The following is a 19,926-nucleotide window of genomic DNA, read 5'->3' on the forward strand; positions in this document are numbered from 1 at the left end:
CAGGTAATGGTTGCACTGCACAAAATGGTTTTACAAACTTGCTTGGGTAAATGATTAGGGACTGTGGTCTACACTGCTGCATACTGCTTATTGTAAGGAGGGATCCTATTGTGTAATTTATTAAGTTAAAACTTATGCTATGCTTCAGTTCTTTCTGGTGGTTCCAGACTTCTAATAACCTAATGCATTGGTTACTGAACGTCCCATTTTATCGATTGCACTGGCTCACTATGTTTAACCTGCCTTGAGTCCTTGTGAGAAAGGAGAACCATAAATAATGTAAATTAAAAAAAAAACCATAGGGCTGTCAGCTGGTTGAAGAGTTTTACAGTGCAATCCCACAAAGTTACTCCGGTCTGAGCCCAGTGACTTCACTAGAAAGGACTGCCCTGTTAGTTGATTAAACAGGCTAACTGATTACATTCTAAGATGTGCACATTACCAACCTTTTAGCTGTGCCTTTTTGAGGCACGAGATAACTTACAATTGAATAAACAAAAGCTATCACATGTGGTGAAAAGGAAAGACGATCTGTTGTATTTTTCTGTCTCTAGCACAATAATGAGCCAGAAACAAAACAGTTTTAAGAAAACGAACTGACGTGCCATTAAGAACGTAGTTAGAGCTCTGCTGGGTCAGACCAGTGGTCCAGCTTCCTGTCTCGCACACTGGCCAGCCAACTGCTGTGGAGAGCCAGCAACCTAGGCACAGAAGCTGAGGCCTTTCCATGCTACCTCAAGTATCTACAGAGAAGTTATGCGGGAGGCCTATTTTGCTTACAACAGGATGTTCAGCGTGCTGATAATGACTAATTTACCCTCCATCTCCCTTCAGGAAGGTTCTGAGCACCTTCTTACCTGTTTTAAGTGGTCATTCAAAGCAATCTGCATCCCACTCTTCTTTCTTAGCATCTCACAGGTCATCAAGGTATAGAAGAGGGCAGTGGTTGCCAGTGGCAAACAGAAATAAAAGCTGAACAGCCACCAATCTTTAGCTTCCTTGTAGAGCTAATGGAGGGGAGGAGAAGGCATTAAGAATTTATTTCTACAAGTTGGGATAAAAACCTACCTATGCATCAGTGACATACCTCCCTACCATCACATGCCCGAATTAACTGATCAGCGCTCACAGCACCCCATGAAAGAACTTATTTAAGAATTACCCTGTAAAACAATTTCAGGTGAGTAGCCCAGTTGGTCTGCAGTAGAAGAGCAAGATTAGAGTCCAGTAGTACACTGAAGCCCCTGACCTGGATCGCCCAGGCCAGCCTGATCTCATTAGATCTTGGAAGCTAAGCAGGGTTGGCCCTGGCGAGTATTTGGATGGGAGACCACCAAGGGATACCAGGGTCGTGATGCGGAGGCAAGCGATGACAAACCACCTCAGAACGTCTCTTCCCTTGAAAACCGTATGGGGACACCAAAAGTCGACTGCGGGGGGGGGGGAGCATGTTCAAGACAAAGGACTCTTAAAAGCTTATACACCGGAAATCCTGTTGGGTCTTTAAGCTGCTACTGAACTCTTATCTTGCTCTTGTAAAAACAAGTTAACAAAGGCTATTGATCCTTCTCATTTTTACTCATCCCCCTTCCCACAAGAGTTAAGCCATCTGAGAGCACATCTGAAAAACTCCCAGGCAACAGAAACTTTGTGGCCTAGTCACCCAGAAGAGAGAACTGGGCTACACATTACTCTCATCACATGGAAATCACAGCAGTTCTCCTTATTCAGAATCCCAAAGACTTTTTTGTTGTTGTTTACTGCGTTCCCAGGGGAACGAGAGCCCTAGACGGCTCACATTTGCATGAAATGGGCAGTGGTGGCAGTAGACAGTCCCTGCTGGTTCAGTCCCTGGCCTCACTCCAAGAGAAGATGTTGAAAAAGACCTTTCTTTGCCTGAGATCTTGGAGAGCCAATTAACACTGATCAATGGTCTGATGCTATACTTGTGTTTGTTACAAAAGAAGAACCAGAGACTGTACTCCTTTCTTCCATTATTTTCTCTCTGTGTAGCATAGTGGCACTTGGATGGGAGACCACCAAGGAAGACCGGAGTTGCTATGCAGAGGAAGGCAGGAAAACCACCACTGCCCATCTGTTGCCTTGAAAACCCCATGAGATGAGACTTCGGGGGGGGGGGCTTAATGAAACCCACAAGCCCCAGCCCTTGATGCCCACCCTTGAACAGGTTGACCCCTGACATCTTGGCCTCTCCACAACCTTCAAAAATAGGTAAGGGTATGGGGCTGTCCCCCCAGTCTCCATGTACTTGGAGTGCTACAAGGGTCTGCTTTCCACACAATCCATATAAGGTTTGTCCAAGTTTTTATTCATCATATGTGATGAGGCAAATTATATTTAAAGACAGGCCTGTATTACAAGACCTCTGACCTGAACACCATAATGTTAAATCTGCCGCAGAGACTGCCTTGTATCTAACTAACTACGCCTTTCCCCGTATGTTCCCCCAAGAGCGCTACGGTCGGGGGCCCAAAACCTTCTAACCATACCGGGCCCCAAGGAGGCTAAGTTGGTCGTCACGAGGGCTAGGGCTTTCTCGGTGGCGGCCCCTGCCTGGTGGAATGAGCTCCCGGAGGAGATCCGGGCCCTGCGGGATCTGGGGCAATTCCGCAGGGCCTGTAAGACGGAGCTCTTCCACCAGGCTTTCGATTAGGGGCCGCCGCCGCTGCCCCCCCCGCTGTATAACATCAATGTGGGGGGGTGAGGGCCCTAGGAGATTAGGAGGAACATCGGTGGAACATCTGATTATAACATCTTTTATACTATGCCTACGAAGGGATGTTTGATATGTGGTGCCCTCTCTGATGTTGTAGTATGGATGCTGAGTAGTTTGAGCACTTTATTATCTGTTTAGGTTTTTAAATTGTATATTATGGTTTTAAATTGTATTATAGTACTCGATGTTTTATGAGCAAGCTTTTGCTATGTAAGCCGCCCTGAGCCCTACGGGGGAGGGCGGGATATAAATTTAACAAATAAATAAATAAAATAAATAAACTAGTTAACACCCGATATTTATAAATGGCCACCTCTGCCATAACAAAAAAAGCACTTCTTATCATTTGAACCTGTATTGTGGTACAGTAAGCCAAGTCAAGAAAGGGTACCCTACCTGCATGAAAGGTGTTTTTTGCTGGGGATTTAGTAGGCAAGATCGAATTTTCTCTCCTCTGTATTCTATAGCAATCATATCAAAACCTATCGCTTCAGGAACGGCTAAGACGAGAGACACGGTCCAGATCAATACGATTTCTACAGCTGTCCACTTGGGCACTCCAATTCCTTTGATACGGCTCCAGGAAGCTACTGCCCGATACCTAGATTTGAGAAATGAACAGTGAGTAGTTCAGATTAGACAGTGAATTAAGACTAAACTCTGCTCTTCCCAAATAATGTAACCATAAACTCCGTTTACATGAATGATTACATCAATCCTAGACGGGTGTATTAATTCAGAGCAAAGTGTTACAGAAATTTCTGTATCATGAGAGATTACGTGTTTGAAAAATGCTAAACAGGATCTCCTACTCCCCTCTGAATCAAATTGGAGAATAACAACGGCCCCTACCCTTAATGGAAAAAACCACTGTAATATGGGTCCTTTCCCCCACTTTGCACCAGTAATGTGAAAATAACTGAGACTTGTGAGAAAAGCCTGTGATAAGGCTCCTTCTATGTCCCCACTGTTGGATCTTGAACACTAAAACTGACATGGATCCTATGAACGAATTCCATGTGTCTGTGTCTCTGCCGTGGAGAGACCTCTTGCGCGCACTTCCATTTGCGCAAGATTGATAGTTTTCAATGAGCCCTTGCACATATGTAAGTGCTAGAACAAGAAGAGGCATGCTGCACAATATAGACTACCTAGTGTGGAAAGAACTTTTTCATAGGACCCAAGCATTTATCCGCGCAGAAACACTTCGAGCCGGCCCTGTATGTCCCCACTGCTGGATCTTGAACACTAAAACTGACATGGATCCTATGAACGAATTCCATGTGTCTGTGTCTCTGCCGTGGAACACACTTCCTCTTGTGCGCACTTCCATTTGCGCAAGATTGATAGTTTTCAATGAGCCCTTGCACATATGTAAGTGCTAGAACAAGAAGAGGCATGCTGCACGATACAGACTACCTAGTGTGGAAAGAACTTTTTCATAGGACCCAAGCATTTATCCTCACCATAGATGTACCATCAAAAATTAATTAATTAACGAGCTCCACTGGGAAGGGAGGAGGAAGGAAATTCCACTCTGCCATTAAACACTGCTTATACCAAATGTGCATATTTGATAAACAAACAAACAAACAAAAAAAGTACTGGTTTCTCACCTGTCAATACTGAGAGCACATAAACTTAACACCGTGATGCCCACTGATGTCTTTTGAATGAAGGGGACCAGTTTACATAGTTCTACTCCAAAAGGCCAGTTTCCTCCAGAATGGAGCTGTTGAAAGGCAAACAACCAGAAATTAAAAGAGGAGACACTTCACATCTGTAAGCCACTCATTGGGAAATGAAAATGTTTAATGGGCTTAAAGAACAGCAGGGGAGAGAGGAGAGATGGCAGTGGCAGACAGGGTGGGGGAACAGGAAGCGTTATGAGAATGTGCATGTGCGATCAGGATTTTTGCTTGACTTGAGATCACACACAAAATTGTTCAAACCGAAAATCTTGTTGAAGGCTGGACAGTGCTGAATGTAACATGTGGTCAACTGGCAAACCGGACTGTCCGGGCGACTGAGCATCTGTGGTTATGTTCTACGCGTAGGATGGAATGGCTGATGTACTTGGTACTCCACAGGGCCCCTGCAAACCTGGCCTGTCCCCGAGTGACTAAACTAGGATTCACTTTTGTATTGATTGATCACATCCATGTATACCTTAGAGAAGAAAAAAGGTCCAGACGCCTGACTGGAAGGCATGATGATCCATGGCAATCAGCTAGGAAGCTGATCTTCACATTCACCCTAACACTCGGGCTGTCTCTAAGATATTAACAGCGCCATCCTAAGCTGAGTGCCACCCCGCTAAGCCCACTGATTTCGGTGGATTTAGAAGGGCGTTTAGGATGGCCCTGCAAATCTCAGCAGCATGGAGATAACATGAACGGCAGCTAGAATTCCTTGCCGGAAGGGCAGAATATGCATATGGCAAGAAAGATAATTTAGGGGCTGCCCCAGAACCTCCCTCTCTTCTGGCTTTCGGCACAATATGCAAAACCGAACCATTCAAGAGGGCTTTTCTGTGCAGGTAATGGTTGCACTGCACAAAATGGTTTTACAAACTTGCTTGGGTAAATGATTAGGAACTGTGGTCTACACTGCTGCATACTGCTTATTGTAAAGAGGGATCCTATTGTGTAATTTATTAAGTTAAAACTTATGCTATGCTTCAGTTCTTTCTGGTGGTTCCAGACTTCTAATAACCTAATGCATTGGTTACTGAACGTCCCATTTTATCGATTGCACTGGCTCACTATGTTTAACCTGCCTTGAGTCCTTGTGAGAAAGGAGAACCATAAATAATGTAATTTTTTTTAAAAAAACATAGGGCTGTCAGCTGGTTGAAGAGTTTTACAGTGCAATCCCACAAAGTTACTCCGATCTGAGCCCAGTGACTTCACTAGAAAAGACTGCCCTGTTAGTTGACTAAACAGGCTAACTGATTACATTCTAAAATGTGCACATTACCAACCTTTCAGCTGTGCCTTTTTGAGGCACGAGATAACTTACAACTGAATAAAGCTATCACATGTGGTGAAAAGGAAAGACGATCTGTTGTATTTTTCTGTCTCTAGCACAATAATGAGCCAGAAACAAAACAGTTTTAAGAAAACGAACTGACGTGCCATTAAGAACGTAGTTAGAGCTCTGCTGGGTCAGACCAGTGGTCCAGCTTCCTGTCTCGCACACTGGCCAACCAACTGCTGTGGAGAGCCAGCAACCTAGGCACAGAAGCTGAGGCCTTTCCATGATGTTGCCCCTTGACATTCAAAGGTTTACTGCCTCGGAATGTGGAGGTTCCCCTCAGTCACCATGGCTAGAAGCCACTGATGGGCTGTGACACTCTTCCTTGTTAAGGCCATATTGTCCCACCAAGACCTTCCCCACAGCAGAGGACCCACAAAGCCTCAAACCGGAAAGGGGAAGAAGCTGCACCACCTGATTCCACTTCCCTTCAGTATTTTCCATTCCCACATGCTGCCTGAGCAGGGATAGTTCATCCTTCCTAGCGTGCTGCAGATCCTCCTTAAATAGGCCACTCTTTTAATCCCCTCTCAGGGCTGGCTCCCCCCCCCCCTTTCATCCAATCAGGGTCCTGGATCCTTGCCTCAGATGCATCTACCTCTTGGGTTGTGTCTTCCCCCCCATCCCACAAGCTTGATGATGCGATGGTCTCCACCTGGCTCCAAACTCAGTTCCTTAGCCCAGAGTCTGTGGCCCTGCCCTGCCCCTTTTGGGTACGTCTTGGCCCAGCTGAAGTGGTTGACAGCCACATATGGCTTGCCTCAGCCGAGGTCAGTTGTATCTGCAAGTCCAGGACAGGACCCGTCACTGGACACAGACTTATCCTCCATGAATCTCTCTAATCCCCTTTTTAAAGCTGTCTGTCACTACGTCCAGTGGCAGCAAATCCCACAATTTTAATAACTTGTGTAACGAAATGTTTCCTTTTGTCTGTCTGAATCTACTGTCCATCAACTTCATTGGGTGTCCTCGAATTCTAGTAGTTTGGGACAGGGAGAAAAAGTTCTCTCCGTCTACTCTCTCTGCCCCGTGCATAATTTTATAAACCTCTATCATGCCCCCCCCCCAGTTGCATATTTTCTCTACTAAAAACTCCCAGAATCTTCAGCCTTTACTCACAGGAAAGGTGTTCTAATAGGGTTGCCAGGTCCCTTAAAGACACTAGTGGTGGTGAGGGAAACACCAGAAGTGACATTGTGCACCTTGCCTACATCACCCGGAAGTGACGTAGGCATGTTGGGGATGGCACTCTGGTTTTTGGGCAAAACTCTGTGGTAAAAATCACCCTCACCATAGAGTTTTGCCCAAAAACCAGAGCGTCAACCCCCCTTGTATGCCCATGTCACTTCTGAGTGATGTAGGCACGTCACACGGCATTGCTGTTGGGAGGGGAATTTCCTCCTGCTGGCCAGTGGCGGGCAGGAGCCCATAATCCCCTGCCCCCAACTGGAGAATGGCCACCCTATGCTCTAACCTCTGAATTACCTTGGTTGCCCTCTTCTGTATTTTTCCCATCTCCGTGATGTCCTTTTTGAGATACAGTGACCAGAACCGCACACAGTAGCTCAGCCTCATTAAATAAAACTGGCTCACGCTGTTTAACAAACTATGGCGGAAATCTTGAGCAGGTCTACTCAGAAGTAGATTGAATACAGTGACTTCCGGGAAAGTATTTTTAGGACCGCAGCCTAACCGTGTGATCCGAAGCATAGGTACAGCCTTCTAAGCCCATAAAGTTAAAAAGACTTAGATAAGTGCACCTCTGAACTGTCAGACTAATTTACCTACGGATTAAAGCATTTCTTAAGGAGGAAAACTTCCACAAATGCACTGCCCAGTACAAAATTAACATTTGGAGTTGAAGACTGGTAGAGGAAAAGATCTTGCTTGAGTGCCTACGAAATGCACTGAAGAGAAAAGGGGAGACAGACAACTAACAGTGCAAGCCTTAAGGAGAGTTATATTGCTGTTATTGCACCACAGGGCATTACTCTTAGAAGGGGATTACTCCGCACAGGATTGCACACATACACAGACAGCTGACCTAATAAGGGAACTGAAGGAGCCCACAGTCAGAGGACAATGGCCTGGATGTGGGATTTAACGGTGAGGCTGATAAGAGAAGGATGGTTTTTGCTGACATTATGCAGAAAGCACTGTCCCAATTGAAGACTGGGACGGCTGAGGAATGTATCTGGATAGCTGGCAGTGGGAAAAGCTGAGTCAAATATATAGCCTGTACTGAGGTTCTGTGTTAAGAGGCGAGGGCCATGATCCAGTAATGCCTACTCCTGTTGAAACAAGTTTAATGTGCATGGCTAATTCCATGTTAACTTTGTATTACCTGTATCAAATAAACTTTATTTATTAAAATAAATACTTTACTTATTTACTTTATTTATATCCCACCTTTCACCCCAATGGGGGCCTAAAGCAGCTTGCATCATTCTCTTCTCAGAGAATGGTCCCAGTGTACAAAACAGCCTTGCAGTGCTTCCTAAAACTTCTAGAGATGGTGCCCTCCTCACCTCCTCAGGGAGAGCTCTAACTAATGCTAGGTAGGCTACTTAAAGTGGGGGAATATCCAGTGGGTGGCAAACTGGGAACCATAGGACATATGGGGAAAGACAGCATAATGTTTTGCAAATTCCCAAGACCAAATAATGTGGTATAAATAAACAATGTACCTTAAAGATTTTGTCCTTATTTGTTCCACAATTATGATTGGGAGAAACTTTTTTTTTTTAAAAAAAACAGCTTTTATTTTTAGGATTCTGTTTATGGGTCCTTTCACGCATTCTCCCAAAAGATGTCCAGGCTTTATTAGACTTTTTTGTGCATGTTATACAAAGATGAAAAGAAGCCTAAGCACATGAGGGAAAAAGTGTGTTCATGGGAATAGTATGGGAGCAATTGCAAAAGGTATCTCAGCCGTGGTGTGACAGACTGCACTTTTAAAAGCTTAGAAGTGCTGTGTAAACAGGTGAAGGACTGTGAAGGGTTGATTCTTCACAGAAACAGAGAGCTTTGAGCAACAAGCTGCTCCAAGGAATCTGACTGGTTACCATCAGCTGAACAGAGAAAGGCTTGAGAGCGGAATGCTGAGGAGAATAGTGTTTTTTGTTAGTATTTTTGAGGGAGTGAACAAACATGTGGACAAGGGAGACCCAATAGATGTTGTTTACATTGACTTCCAGAAAACTTTTGATAAAGTTCCTCATCAAAGCCTCCTAAGTAAGCTCAATAGTCACGGGATAAAAGGACAAGTCCTTTTGGGGATCAAAAACTGGCTAATTAATAAGAAACAGAGAGTGAGTATAAATGGGCAATTTTCTCAGTGGAGGGTGGTAAGCAGTGGGGTACCGCAGGGATCAGTACTCGGTCCGATGCTTTTTAACTTGTTCATTAATGATTTGGAGTTGGGAGTAAGCAGTGAAGTGGCTAAATTTGCGGATGATACGAAGTTGTTCAGGGTAGTGAGAACTAGGGAGGATTGTGAGGCACTCCAAAGATGCTGGGGGTTATTAGGAAGGGAATTGAAAACAAATCAGCCAGTATCATAATGCCCCTGTATATATCAATGGTGCAACCTCATTTGGAGTACTGTGTACAGTTCTGGTCACCACACCTCAAAAAGGATATTATAGCATTGGAAAAAGTGCAGAAAAGGGCAACTAGAATGATCAAAGGGTTGGAACACTTTCCCTATGAAGAAAGATTAAAGCGCATGGTGCTCTTTAGCTTGGAGAAACGACGGCTGAGGAGTGACATGATTGAGGTTTATAAGATTATGCATGGGATAGAGCAGGTAAGAGAAAGAAGTACTTCTCTCCCTTTCTCACAATACCACAACTCGTGGGCACTCAATGAAATTGCTGAGCAGTTGTGTTAGAACGGATAAAAGGAAGTACTTCTTCACCCAAAGAGTGATTAACACATGGAATTCACTGCCACAGGAAGTGGTGGTACCTCCTGATGGCACCTGATATTTTTGACCACTGTGTGACAGAGTGTTGGACTGGATGGGCCACTGGCCTGATCCAACATTGACTTCTCTTATGTTCTTATGAGGAAAAATTCAGTCTGATATCAGCCCTAGCTGAGAAGAGTCAAGTACTGACAGTGTCTGAATTCAGCCCTAACTGAGAGCAGTTTAACAAAGATGGAGTACTGTGGAGGTTGGCAAGAATGGGTAGTTAGGCAAAGATTCCCATTCAGGTCAAGGAAAGGGGACAGATCCTCTAGTGAGAGAAAAATTGCTCCACCTAGTCAAAATAGGGAAATAGCTCTGAAGAGTGGAGAGATCCCTGGTCTGGTGTGGTTAGAGACTGCCTTGAAGGGTACTGGACAGAGTGTCCCAGCCTTCTGGAAACCAAGAGTCAGTGAATGCTCAAAGAAAGTGTATTGGAGTGTTTGAGAAACACTGGAACAAAACCCTCTCCAGTCTGAATAGCTTACGAAACTCTCAGTAGCCTGAAATGCATGAACTAAAGTCTGTGCATACACTGATTTACATCAGAGTTCTATATTGAGTTACCTCAGAAATTTTACCCTTTCACCTGACGTTTCCCCCTCTATCTTGAATAAAATATTTTGTTATTTTTGAATTTCAAAAAGCCTTGAGTGCCATTTCAGTGGATTAAGTAAAAGGGAACCCTCAACCCTTCCCTCAGGTTCCTGGGCAGAGCCAGCAGCACATGGAATTCACTGCCACAGGAGGTGGTGGCGGCTACAAGCATGGACGGGAATTAAATAAGCATATGGGAATTAAATAAGCATATGGAGCAGAGGTCCATCGGTGGCTATTAGCCACAAGATATAGATAGGGACTCTGGGGCAAGTGATGCTCTGTATTCTTGGTGCTGGGGGGGGCAACAGTGGAGGGCTTCTAGTGTCCTGGCCCCACTGCTGGACCTCCTGATGGCACCTGGTATTTTTGGCCACTGTGTGACAGAGTGTTGGACTGGATGGGCCACTGGCCTGATCCAACATTGGCTTCTCTTATGTTCTTAACATATCGTACTGTGACAGGGTGGGACAGCCAGCTTTTCTTCAGCAAAGAAGAAAACACTTAACTAGGATGGCTCAGTCAAATGAGAGAAAAACGGAGGGAAGTGGAAGGGTGCATTCATACATGGTTTCCCAAACATGCATACAGGAAGCTGGATACATATTTCTAACCATAACTTTGAGCAAAGGACTTTGTGCACCAATTTTACTTATAACCCAGCTCTCTTCCACTGTGGGACTCAAGAGGCATCCATGGAGTTCTGAGGCCATCATTCATCCAACCACTGATGACGCCATCATTCATCCAACCTTCAGATGATGCCATGTGATCTCTTCTTCTAGTAGGAAGGTCTGGTGTTACAGAATATTGGCTGGCACAGACAGTAACAATGAGAAATCACGTTCCCTAAAGCCCCATGGTGAGTGTAAGAAGTACAAGGTCAGCCTTCCTAACGAAATGCACAAAAGCATCTTGCTGACCCAGTTTTTACTTCTACAGCCTTCAGAGGAGATGTAACAGGTTACTCCAAGTCATCCAATGATTTTGTAACACCACCACCTTATTAAGACTGGGATAAGTAAGCACTGGGTTGCTACGGTGATAAGCTGATTTCAGCGATTTATGATTTTGTTCCAAGGAAAGGCTTTTACATTGTAAAAGTCAAGAGTACATGGACTGATTTATGCCAGGTGTACCAAGTATCTACCATGCACTACTTGCAAGCTATAGTTTGAACTGCCGGCCATGCCATCCTAAGCAGAATTACCCCTTTCTAAGCCCACCAATGAATGGCGCTAAGGGTCACCAACCTTCCCTGTTGTCTTTTCCTTGTAGCAGCCACACCTGCCCCAGGAAAGTTGATTCCTGGGGTCCCAGGACTTGTGTGGGTCAGGAGGTTTCCATGGGAAGGAGATGAAATTGTCCTCCCTGGTTCTTCTATCAGCTGAGCTGGTTCTTTCCTGCAACCCCTTGACCCATGTGATTAATACTCCACAGCAGCCTTTGGATGCCAGGAGTCAACTTCACTGTGGTCAGAAATCATTGACGAAGAGAGGGGGCAATGGGCAAGATCCACAGTCCTTGTTTGATCCTTGAACTGGGTGCAGCCCACTATAATTTATGAAAATCAAATCAAGGGCAGAATGATTACATAACTTAAAATCACCAACTCATTAAAATGGCCAGTAACTGCCATCATCAGACCATTTAGCTTCGTTTCACAGACCTTGTCCAAAGGGGAAAATTTGATCACTGAAGCGAAGATTACTCACTGTATTTTCCTAGAGGGGAAAAATGCCCTACACCCTCATTCTAAATGCACAGCAATAGTTTGGTCAGAGGGCTAACGTGAGCAGGACCACACTGGAGAAATGAAATGAAACGAAATGAAGGCAGATACAAAATATCAGCAGATTTGAGAATGGGATCTAGAAGAGCTGGGTAGTAGGAGAAGGAGAGAGGGGGAGAGGGAGAGATGGTTACTGGTGGAAAAGGTCAGAAGGCATGGAGCAGGAAAGTGAGGAGTCAGAAGACACTGATAACAGATAAGCTTGTGTGCAGTGGAGTAAGCAACACTGAAAGATTTAAGGGCCAGGCAAGGATAAGAGTCATGAAGCTACTGCAAAAAACAGGGGTCGCTTTACTCATTTGGCAGCTGCAAACGCACACTTTCCAATGTCTGTAGGTGCAGGAGGGAACCAGCCAATCTAATACAATTAAGTGCAACCCCACAGTGCAATCCTGTGGCCTTCTGATGGACTCTGAAGGGTGTAACTCTGCTTAGGATGGCACTGTTAATGCATCTGATGACGCGAGGCCACAGTGAAATCACTAACCTTTAAGGATGCCTTTTTGTTCTCACCAATCCAAACTCATTAACCCACGTACTTCAAAACACAAAATCCCTACACACTGTCTCATGCACACACACATTACATATCTAATCACACTCTTTTAGGTGTGTACCTTCCAAAAATTAAGGTGCATCATGGCCAAAAATAAGGGATAAAAAGAGAGAAATTGTCAGCCCATTGTAATCCTGGGTAATACTTCAAAATATGGATGCTCAGATTTTGGCTAACTCAAGGGGGGGGGAGATCTGTTCTGAGCTTTCCCAAATTGAATGTAAACAGAGGTCTACGCTGAAAACACTCATGATCATCTCCCACTGGGCAGGGGGTGGGCAGAGGGAAGGAGACAGGCATCAACAAGAAGCCTTATTTCTTATCATAAATGCCCACGGAAAATAATGGGCTGCTCCATTGCCCCAAAGCATCATCCTTGCATGGATGAACCACTCAGCTATCTATACTTTGCACATTCAAGAACTGCATGAAATCAGGGATGCAGAACAGAAAGCAAAAAACTTGATCCTCCCTTTCACAACCCACACCTGTTCCCAATTCCAATAACCTTTATTGGCATAACAATAGCTTTAAAGAAAAAAATAACAGTACAAGTCAGCCCATATACCAACAAACAGAAACCATCAAAGTATAGTGATTTGTATATAATAATAATAAGTTGGAGTGCTTGGTGTTGGAGTGCTTGGTGTCGGAGGGAAAAATAGACATTGTGGGTATTTCTGAAACTTGGTGGGATGAGGAAAATCAGTGGGACACAGTGATTCCCGGTTATATATTATATCGGAAGGATAGGGGGGGAAGGGTTGGAGGTGGGGTAGCTCTGTATGTCAGAGAGGGTATAAAGTCTAGAAAGATTGAGAGGCTAAGTGAATTGGATTCGCTTCTGGAAGTTCTATGGGTTGAAATAGGGGGGCCAAAAGGAAACTTAACACTGGGAGTTTGTTATCGCCCACCAGATCAAAAGATAGAGGAGGATTATAAAATGATGAATGCCTTAAAGATAGCAACTAGACAAAAACACTGTGTAATAATAGGTGATTTTAACTACCCACACATTGATTGGGTCAATATGTGTTCTAGCCGGGAAAAAGCGTTTCCTGCGCATGTGCAGGAAACGCTCTGTCAGTTTCGGGGGGATTTAAATATCCCCCCGATATTTTGGGGTTTTTTTTTAGATTTTTGTGCACACCTGAGGCCCGCCCCACGTGTGCACAAAACTCTCCCTCCCCCCCAGCTGCCCCCGGATTTAGGTATCCGCACACCAGGGGGCGACTTCAGTATTAGATATATAGATAGGACAAAGTGATAAAAGTTTGGAACAGTAATGTCGAGTGATTAAAACAGTTACAGTAAGAAACTTATCTATCTGAAACAGAATCATAGATACACCTTCTCTCTCTCACTTGTCTCTCTCTCCTTATCTCACCGCCTCCTTTCCTCTTCCTCTTCCCTCTTTTCTTCCACACCTGTTCCCTATAAGAGATCTGGCTTTTGATTTGATCACCATGGGTGGAATTCTAATTTCTTCTAATCATGAAAGGTTGCCCTGCGCACAATTGGAAGTATATTAAAGGGGGAAAGCAAGGTTTATGAAACATCCCTATCCCTGGGTGAACAGAACCAGCCATTTGCCAAGGGGTATTTTAACCACAGTGTATGAGTTTGTCCCTGGGTAGTTAAGTCATCAGTATGGGCTCCCTGTGCCATCTTGCCAATTGATAAGGAGGATGTTAATGCTTCCCTGCATTTTCCATATCTCTAAAATGATCACCACTCGCAGGATGACATGCACTATGGGGACACCGTGGTAACCTGATAAACATGGTGACATGTAAGCATTCATCTGTTGTTCTGCGGTAGAGACTGGGAAAGGGGAACCGAACCAGCTTAGGTTTAGCACTGTGTTTAATATGGCCGAACAGGGCCGAACAGTCAGTCCCAAGCAATGTTCCCTCTAAGCTGACTTAGTGTGAGCTAGCTCACAGTTTTTTAGCCTCCAGCTCACACATTGTTTGTCTTAGCTCAGAAAGGATGGCTCCAGAGCAAACTAATTTATGCAGCAGCCAAATCTGTCGCTCACGACTTTAATGCCAGTAGCTCACAAGTAGAATTTTTGCTCACAAGATTCCACAGCTTAGAGGAAGCATTGGTCCACATGCTCCAAAAGGAGGTCCTCAGTCCTAAGAATATACGCAACGGACAATGGTCAGGACAACCCACCAGAATCATGTTTCCTATAGGGGAGCAGATCTATTTATTTATTTCATTTATACCTTGTCCCCCCCCCCCATGAAGACTCAAAGTGGCTTACATCCTCCTCCTCTTCTCCTCCATTTATCCTCACAATAACCCTGTGAGGAAGGTGAGGCTGAGAGAGAATGATTGGCCCAAGCTTCCATGTCCAAACAGGGATTTGAACCCACATCTCCCAGATTCTAGTCTGATGCTCTAACTGCCCTAGATCTGGATCATTCGATCATGTACAGATACACAGCATTGGGTGCGAACAAGAACTTCCTAAGATATACAACCAACACATGGCAAATCAAGATCCTTCAAACAGTATCTTTTCCCCTTCTATAAAGACTCAAATGCCAATAAGGGAAGTAACCCTTGACATCACTGGTTCACAGCCTTCTTAAGTACAAGGACCCCTTTTAAACATCAAAACATTTTGCAGGGCTCCCCCATGTGACAGCAATTGTACTATTAAGTATCTATTGATTGAGAGAATGCATAAAGACAAAAAGATCAAAATGACAATGTTTAGTATGCATAGGGATTCGTGGACTCCTTGCAATAACTCCACGCCCCCCAGGGTCCTTGGCCCCCAGTTTGGATGCCACTTGTCTACATATCTAAGATTAGACAAAAATGTTTCTATCACAGGGGCTCCTGACCCCTTTGAGCCTGCAGGCACATTTGTAATTCTGATACGCGTGGTGGCCGCAGCAAGAAAATGGCTGCCATCAAATGGCTGCCACAGGAGGAGGAGCCAGCCACAAAACGATTGCCATAGTTTAACTTCAGTAAAACAGTGCTGATTCCTGGGCTGTGGTGGCAGCTGCCACCAAAGTGACATTTAAAAAAAAATCTACACAACCAATCAAATCTCCAACAGACAATCAGAAGCTTTGCTGGGCAGAAGGAGAAGGAGGAGGAGGAGGAGAAGAAGAAGAAGAGATTGGATTTATACCCCGCCCTTCACTCGGAGTCTCAGAGCGGCTTACAAACCCCTTTCCCTTCCCCTCCCCACAACAGGCACCCTGTGAGGTAGGTGGGGCTGAGAGAACTCTGACACAAACTGCTCTTTTTCAAGGACAGCTGTGCCAGAGCTTGTGACTGACCCAAGGTCACATCAGCAGGTGCAAGTGGAGGAGTGGGGAATCAAACCCGGTTCTCCCAGATTAGAGTCCGTGCACTTAACCACTACAAACAAAGCCCTACCTGGCCCGCCAACTTCCTAAAAACACTTGGCCGGTGCCAGAAAAGGTGTCAGCAGGTGCACACGGGCACCATGTTGGAGATCCCTGCCCTGGTATGTTTGGAAGGTATACATGATATACCTTCCAACTAAGCAGGTCTAGTCTGGTTAGTGCCAGGAATGGGGGGAGGGGAGGGCAGGCTTCCTAGTGATCCTATATACACTGCCTTGATTTCCATGATGGGCTCTGTATGAAATAAAAAGAGATTAGGTCAAGACCACCACATTTCCCCCTGGGGCAGGGATCTCTCCCCGTCCCAGCAAGCAGCTTGGAAGCAAACAGTTCTAAACCGTTTTCACTTGTCTTTCCTGACTCAAGTTCAGAACGTGTCCAACCTACTCCCACAGGGAGGCTGTGTGTTTGCTGTTGTGCAGCAAAGGGGAGCCAATTTGAATGGAAACCGTGAGCTCGGCAAGTCGGAGCTCCTACTGCTTTGCACTGGAAATCCAACCTGGGAGCGGCACTAAATGCTGGGGCATCCTAACAGGCTCAGACAGAGAGGCATCTATCTCTGCGATACTGTAAATGTTAATTTTCTTTGATATATTGAGTTTAAATGTTGAGCAAAACGAGGGGTCATTTCGTAGAAAAAGAGCTAGGGGAACTCATTAGCATAACTCATTAGCATATGCCACACCCCCTGACATCAGGGGCCCAGCGGTGGACCTGCAAGGCCAGTGGGAGTGCGAGGAAGCCCCGCCAAGGCCCTCCCTGGCCCCAGGCAGGCAGGGGTGGGGAGAGGCGGGGAGGAAGCAACTTACCCTCCCTCTTCTCCTGCCTCCTCCTGGCTGAATGAGGGCTGGAAGTGGGGCGGCCAGAAGCAGGGGGCGGGGCTTCGTCATGTGCCCCGCCCCCCTGCACCTCACCCGGGGGAACTGCGTTCCCCCCCGAAATGACCCCTGAGCAAAACAGACTTGAAAGGCGGATAATGTAACACTTGCAAAAAAAGAGAGCGAAGCAGATTTGGAAGCACTTATTTGGTAGGAATTGATCTTGGGTGTGGGGGACACATAGAAGTACAGAGAACCTCATTAGCTGGCTGACAGTTTTTGGAATGTGCTTAACAATTCATGATCTCTGTGGAATGGAGAAAGGGGGGCCAGCTTGTAGATGCCACGCACGCAGCTGGGACCGTTCTGAGACCATCTAGCGGTACCCCCTTTTTGCCCTTTGAGAAGGTGCTAACTGAAGTCTAGCTGGAGTCATCCAGAGCCCACCAGGCCATCTAGGGAGCTGGGAGGACTTCCGCGGGAAATGTCTGAAGCGTTGTTAAGTCGAGAAAGAAGCTTGGTACAACGAACAAAGGGAGCCCAAGCAGTCCGTTCCAAATGTTCTCCAAGGAGCTACTCAAGAGCTATTTCAGAGCAGACAAAGAAACGAAATGGGTCAAGTCAAGACACCAGAATTACGTCTCCGAGGAGGGGGCGGGGATCTCAGTAGTTCAGCATTTACAGACTCACAGGGTTGAATGGGACCACAATCAGTGTTCCCTCTAAGCTGAGTTAGTGTGAGCTAGCTCACAGTTTTTTAGCCTCCGGCTCACACATTTTTGTCTTGGCTCAGGAAGGATGGCTCCAGAGCAAACTGATTTATGCAGGAGCCAAAACGCTAACTCCTGATTTTAGTGCCAGTAGCTCACAAAGTAGAATTTTTCCTCACAAGACCCCACAGCTTAGAGGGAACATTGACCACAATGTCATAAGCTACAACTCAGCCCCCGCAACACAGGATCCTCCAAATAGAACTCTCTCCCCTACGAAATAACTGTAGACAGGGCTTTACAAGAAAAAGGAAGAAGAAAAAAAAGTGCAGGAACTCTCAAGTGGGAAAGGAAGTTTTCAGTCTGTATACTGAAAGCTCATGAACTTTTAAACATTTTAAAAAGAATTTTGTCGAAGAGGTTCCCGAATCAGGAGGGGAAAGCCCAGATTGTACATAGAGCTGAGGCGGAGGGTAACTCACAGCAGCCAGCCCCGACATCTCTGGAAGCAGAAAAAAGGGTTTTCAGGACAGAGGATATCTATCACTGGGCAGGTTTAATCAGTAGCTCTTCCCTGTTCATTTTCCTTTCAAGTCACTCTGTTTTTCTAACCTTCCAGTTCCATGTAGGTACTGTGGACAGTCTTTGGTTCTCTGTGTGACAACAGGGTGTCTTTGAAGGGCTTACGCGTCTTCTTTTCTTTTGAAAAAGGGCTCAAACCTGTGTGGAAACCCAGTTTCTTGACTGAGAAGTGCTGCCCCTCTAAATCAGTGTGGCAGCATGGTTACAGTGTCGAACTAGGTTTGGGGAGACCCAGGATCAAATCTGCACTCTGCCACGGAAGCTTGCAAGGTGACCTTGAGGCAGTCGCACACTCTTAGCGTAACCCACCTCACAGGGCTGTTGCTATTATCATCGTCTGGCATTGTGTAGAATAGCCAGGAGATCCCAATACTGTCTGGCAGCCAAAAGTTCTATCTCTTTTATCGTTATGCACCACTAGGTGGCGAGCTAGACTTGGTTTTAAAGCAAGAGCCGTTTCAGAGGTGGTTCGCCATTGCCTACCTCTGCGTCACGACCCTGCTCTTCCTTGGAGGCCTCCCGTTCAAACACTAGCCAAGACTGACCCTGCTTAGCTTCCGAGATGTGACAGGATCGGGCTATCCTGGGCTATCCAGGTCAGGGCTCACAAGGTTGTTGCGAAGATAAAATAGAAGAGGGAAGAATGTTGGACGAAACATCAAGTCCCCATTGGGGAGAAAAGTAGGGTATAAATGGAGTATATTAAAAAACAAACATACAAACAAGAATCAGTGTGGTTGGACTAAATCTGGGAAGCATGCTGGGTGATCTTTGGCCAGTCACTCTCTCTCTCTCACCCTAACCTATCTCAAGAAGGCTGTCAAGATTTAAATGGGGAACATGGAACCACACTGGCCACTCTGAACTTCTTTGAGAAAGACCGGGATAAAATTGTAAGGGCCAAAATACGCCGTCTGGACGGACCAGTCGTGCCAGAGGACTGCAGCAAAGCCCTCTGCACATGTTCAGAGGAATGCATCCCTTGATTCTCCCTTCCACTGACATAGCTCAAAAACTATCCCCAGCATCAAGGGACAGGGACCCCTGGGGGGGGAGTGTCAACGCCAGCCACTTACTCACCCTGTACAAGTTGATGGGGATATCGATGAGGATGTGGAGGAGGTCCCCCAGGGCCAGGCTGGCGATGAGGATGTTGGGCCCGTTCCTCATGCACTTGTTCTTGTAGATGATCCCCAGCAGCGTGGAGTTGCCGATGATGCCCAGCCCGAAGACCACGCAGGCCACCAGCGTGTTGACGTACTTGAACGACTCCTTGATCTCCGGCCGGCGGGGGCACATCGGGTACGGGCGGGAAAGGGCCGAGCCGGGCGCACCCGGGCGCGACAGATTGGCGCCCCGTCGCTCCAGGCCTCCAGTGGCCGGGGCGGCGGTGGTCCCCGGGGGGGCGAGGCTCGGCTGCAGCGCCCCTTCCAGGTGGGGCGGAGGGGCGCTCCGTTCCACGGCGCCGCTGCAGCTCAGCAACACCGCCAGGCTCCAGAGCGCGCCGAGGCTGCGCCCGCCCATGGTGGCCGCCCGTCGAAGAAGCAGGCCGCCTTCGCTCTAGGGGGAGAAAAGCCGACAGAGAGACCCGCGATCAGGCGACCTCCCCGGCCAAAGCACGTGCGCCCGCCCGGAGCCAGGGAGCCGCGGCGTCTGGGGAGCCCGCGTTGCGCGCCGTCTGAAAGCGCCGAAAGAGGGCGGAGGGAAGGAGACTCCGGCCAAAGCGAGGG

General features: G+C 46.4%; 1 protein-coding gene across 1 annotated transcript in view; it reads right to left on the minus strand.

Annotated features, from left to right (window-relative positions):
* Positions 1 to 19,707, minus strand: part of EDNRB (endothelin receptor type B) — a 34,071-nt gene extending 14,364 nt beyond the window's left edge. The window contains exons 1-4 of the mRNA XM_015415104.1: positions 19,277 to 19,707; positions 4,354 to 4,469; positions 3,134 to 3,338; positions 858 to 1,007 (exon numbers count right to left, since the gene is read on the minus strand). Of these exons, the coding sequence (XP_015270590.1) occupies positions 858 to 1,007; positions 3,134 to 3,338; positions 4,354 to 4,469; positions 19,277 to 19,495 (690 nt within the window). The 5' untranslated portion in view covers positions 19,496 to 19,707. The remainder of the gene's footprint in view (positions 1 to 857; positions 1,008 to 3,133; positions 3,339 to 4,353; positions 4,470 to 19,276) is intronic.
* Positions 19,708 to 19,926: the final 219 nt, after the last annotated feature.

The sequence above is a fragment of the Gekko japonicus genome, unplaced genomic scaffold (assembly GCF_001447785.1).
Source record: "Gekko japonicus isolate JY-2015 unplaced genomic scaffold, Gekko_japonicus_V1.1 scaffold52, whole genome shotgun sequence".
NCBI lineage: Eukaryota > Metazoa > Chordata > Lepidosauria > Squamata > Gekkonidae > Gekko > Gekko japonicus.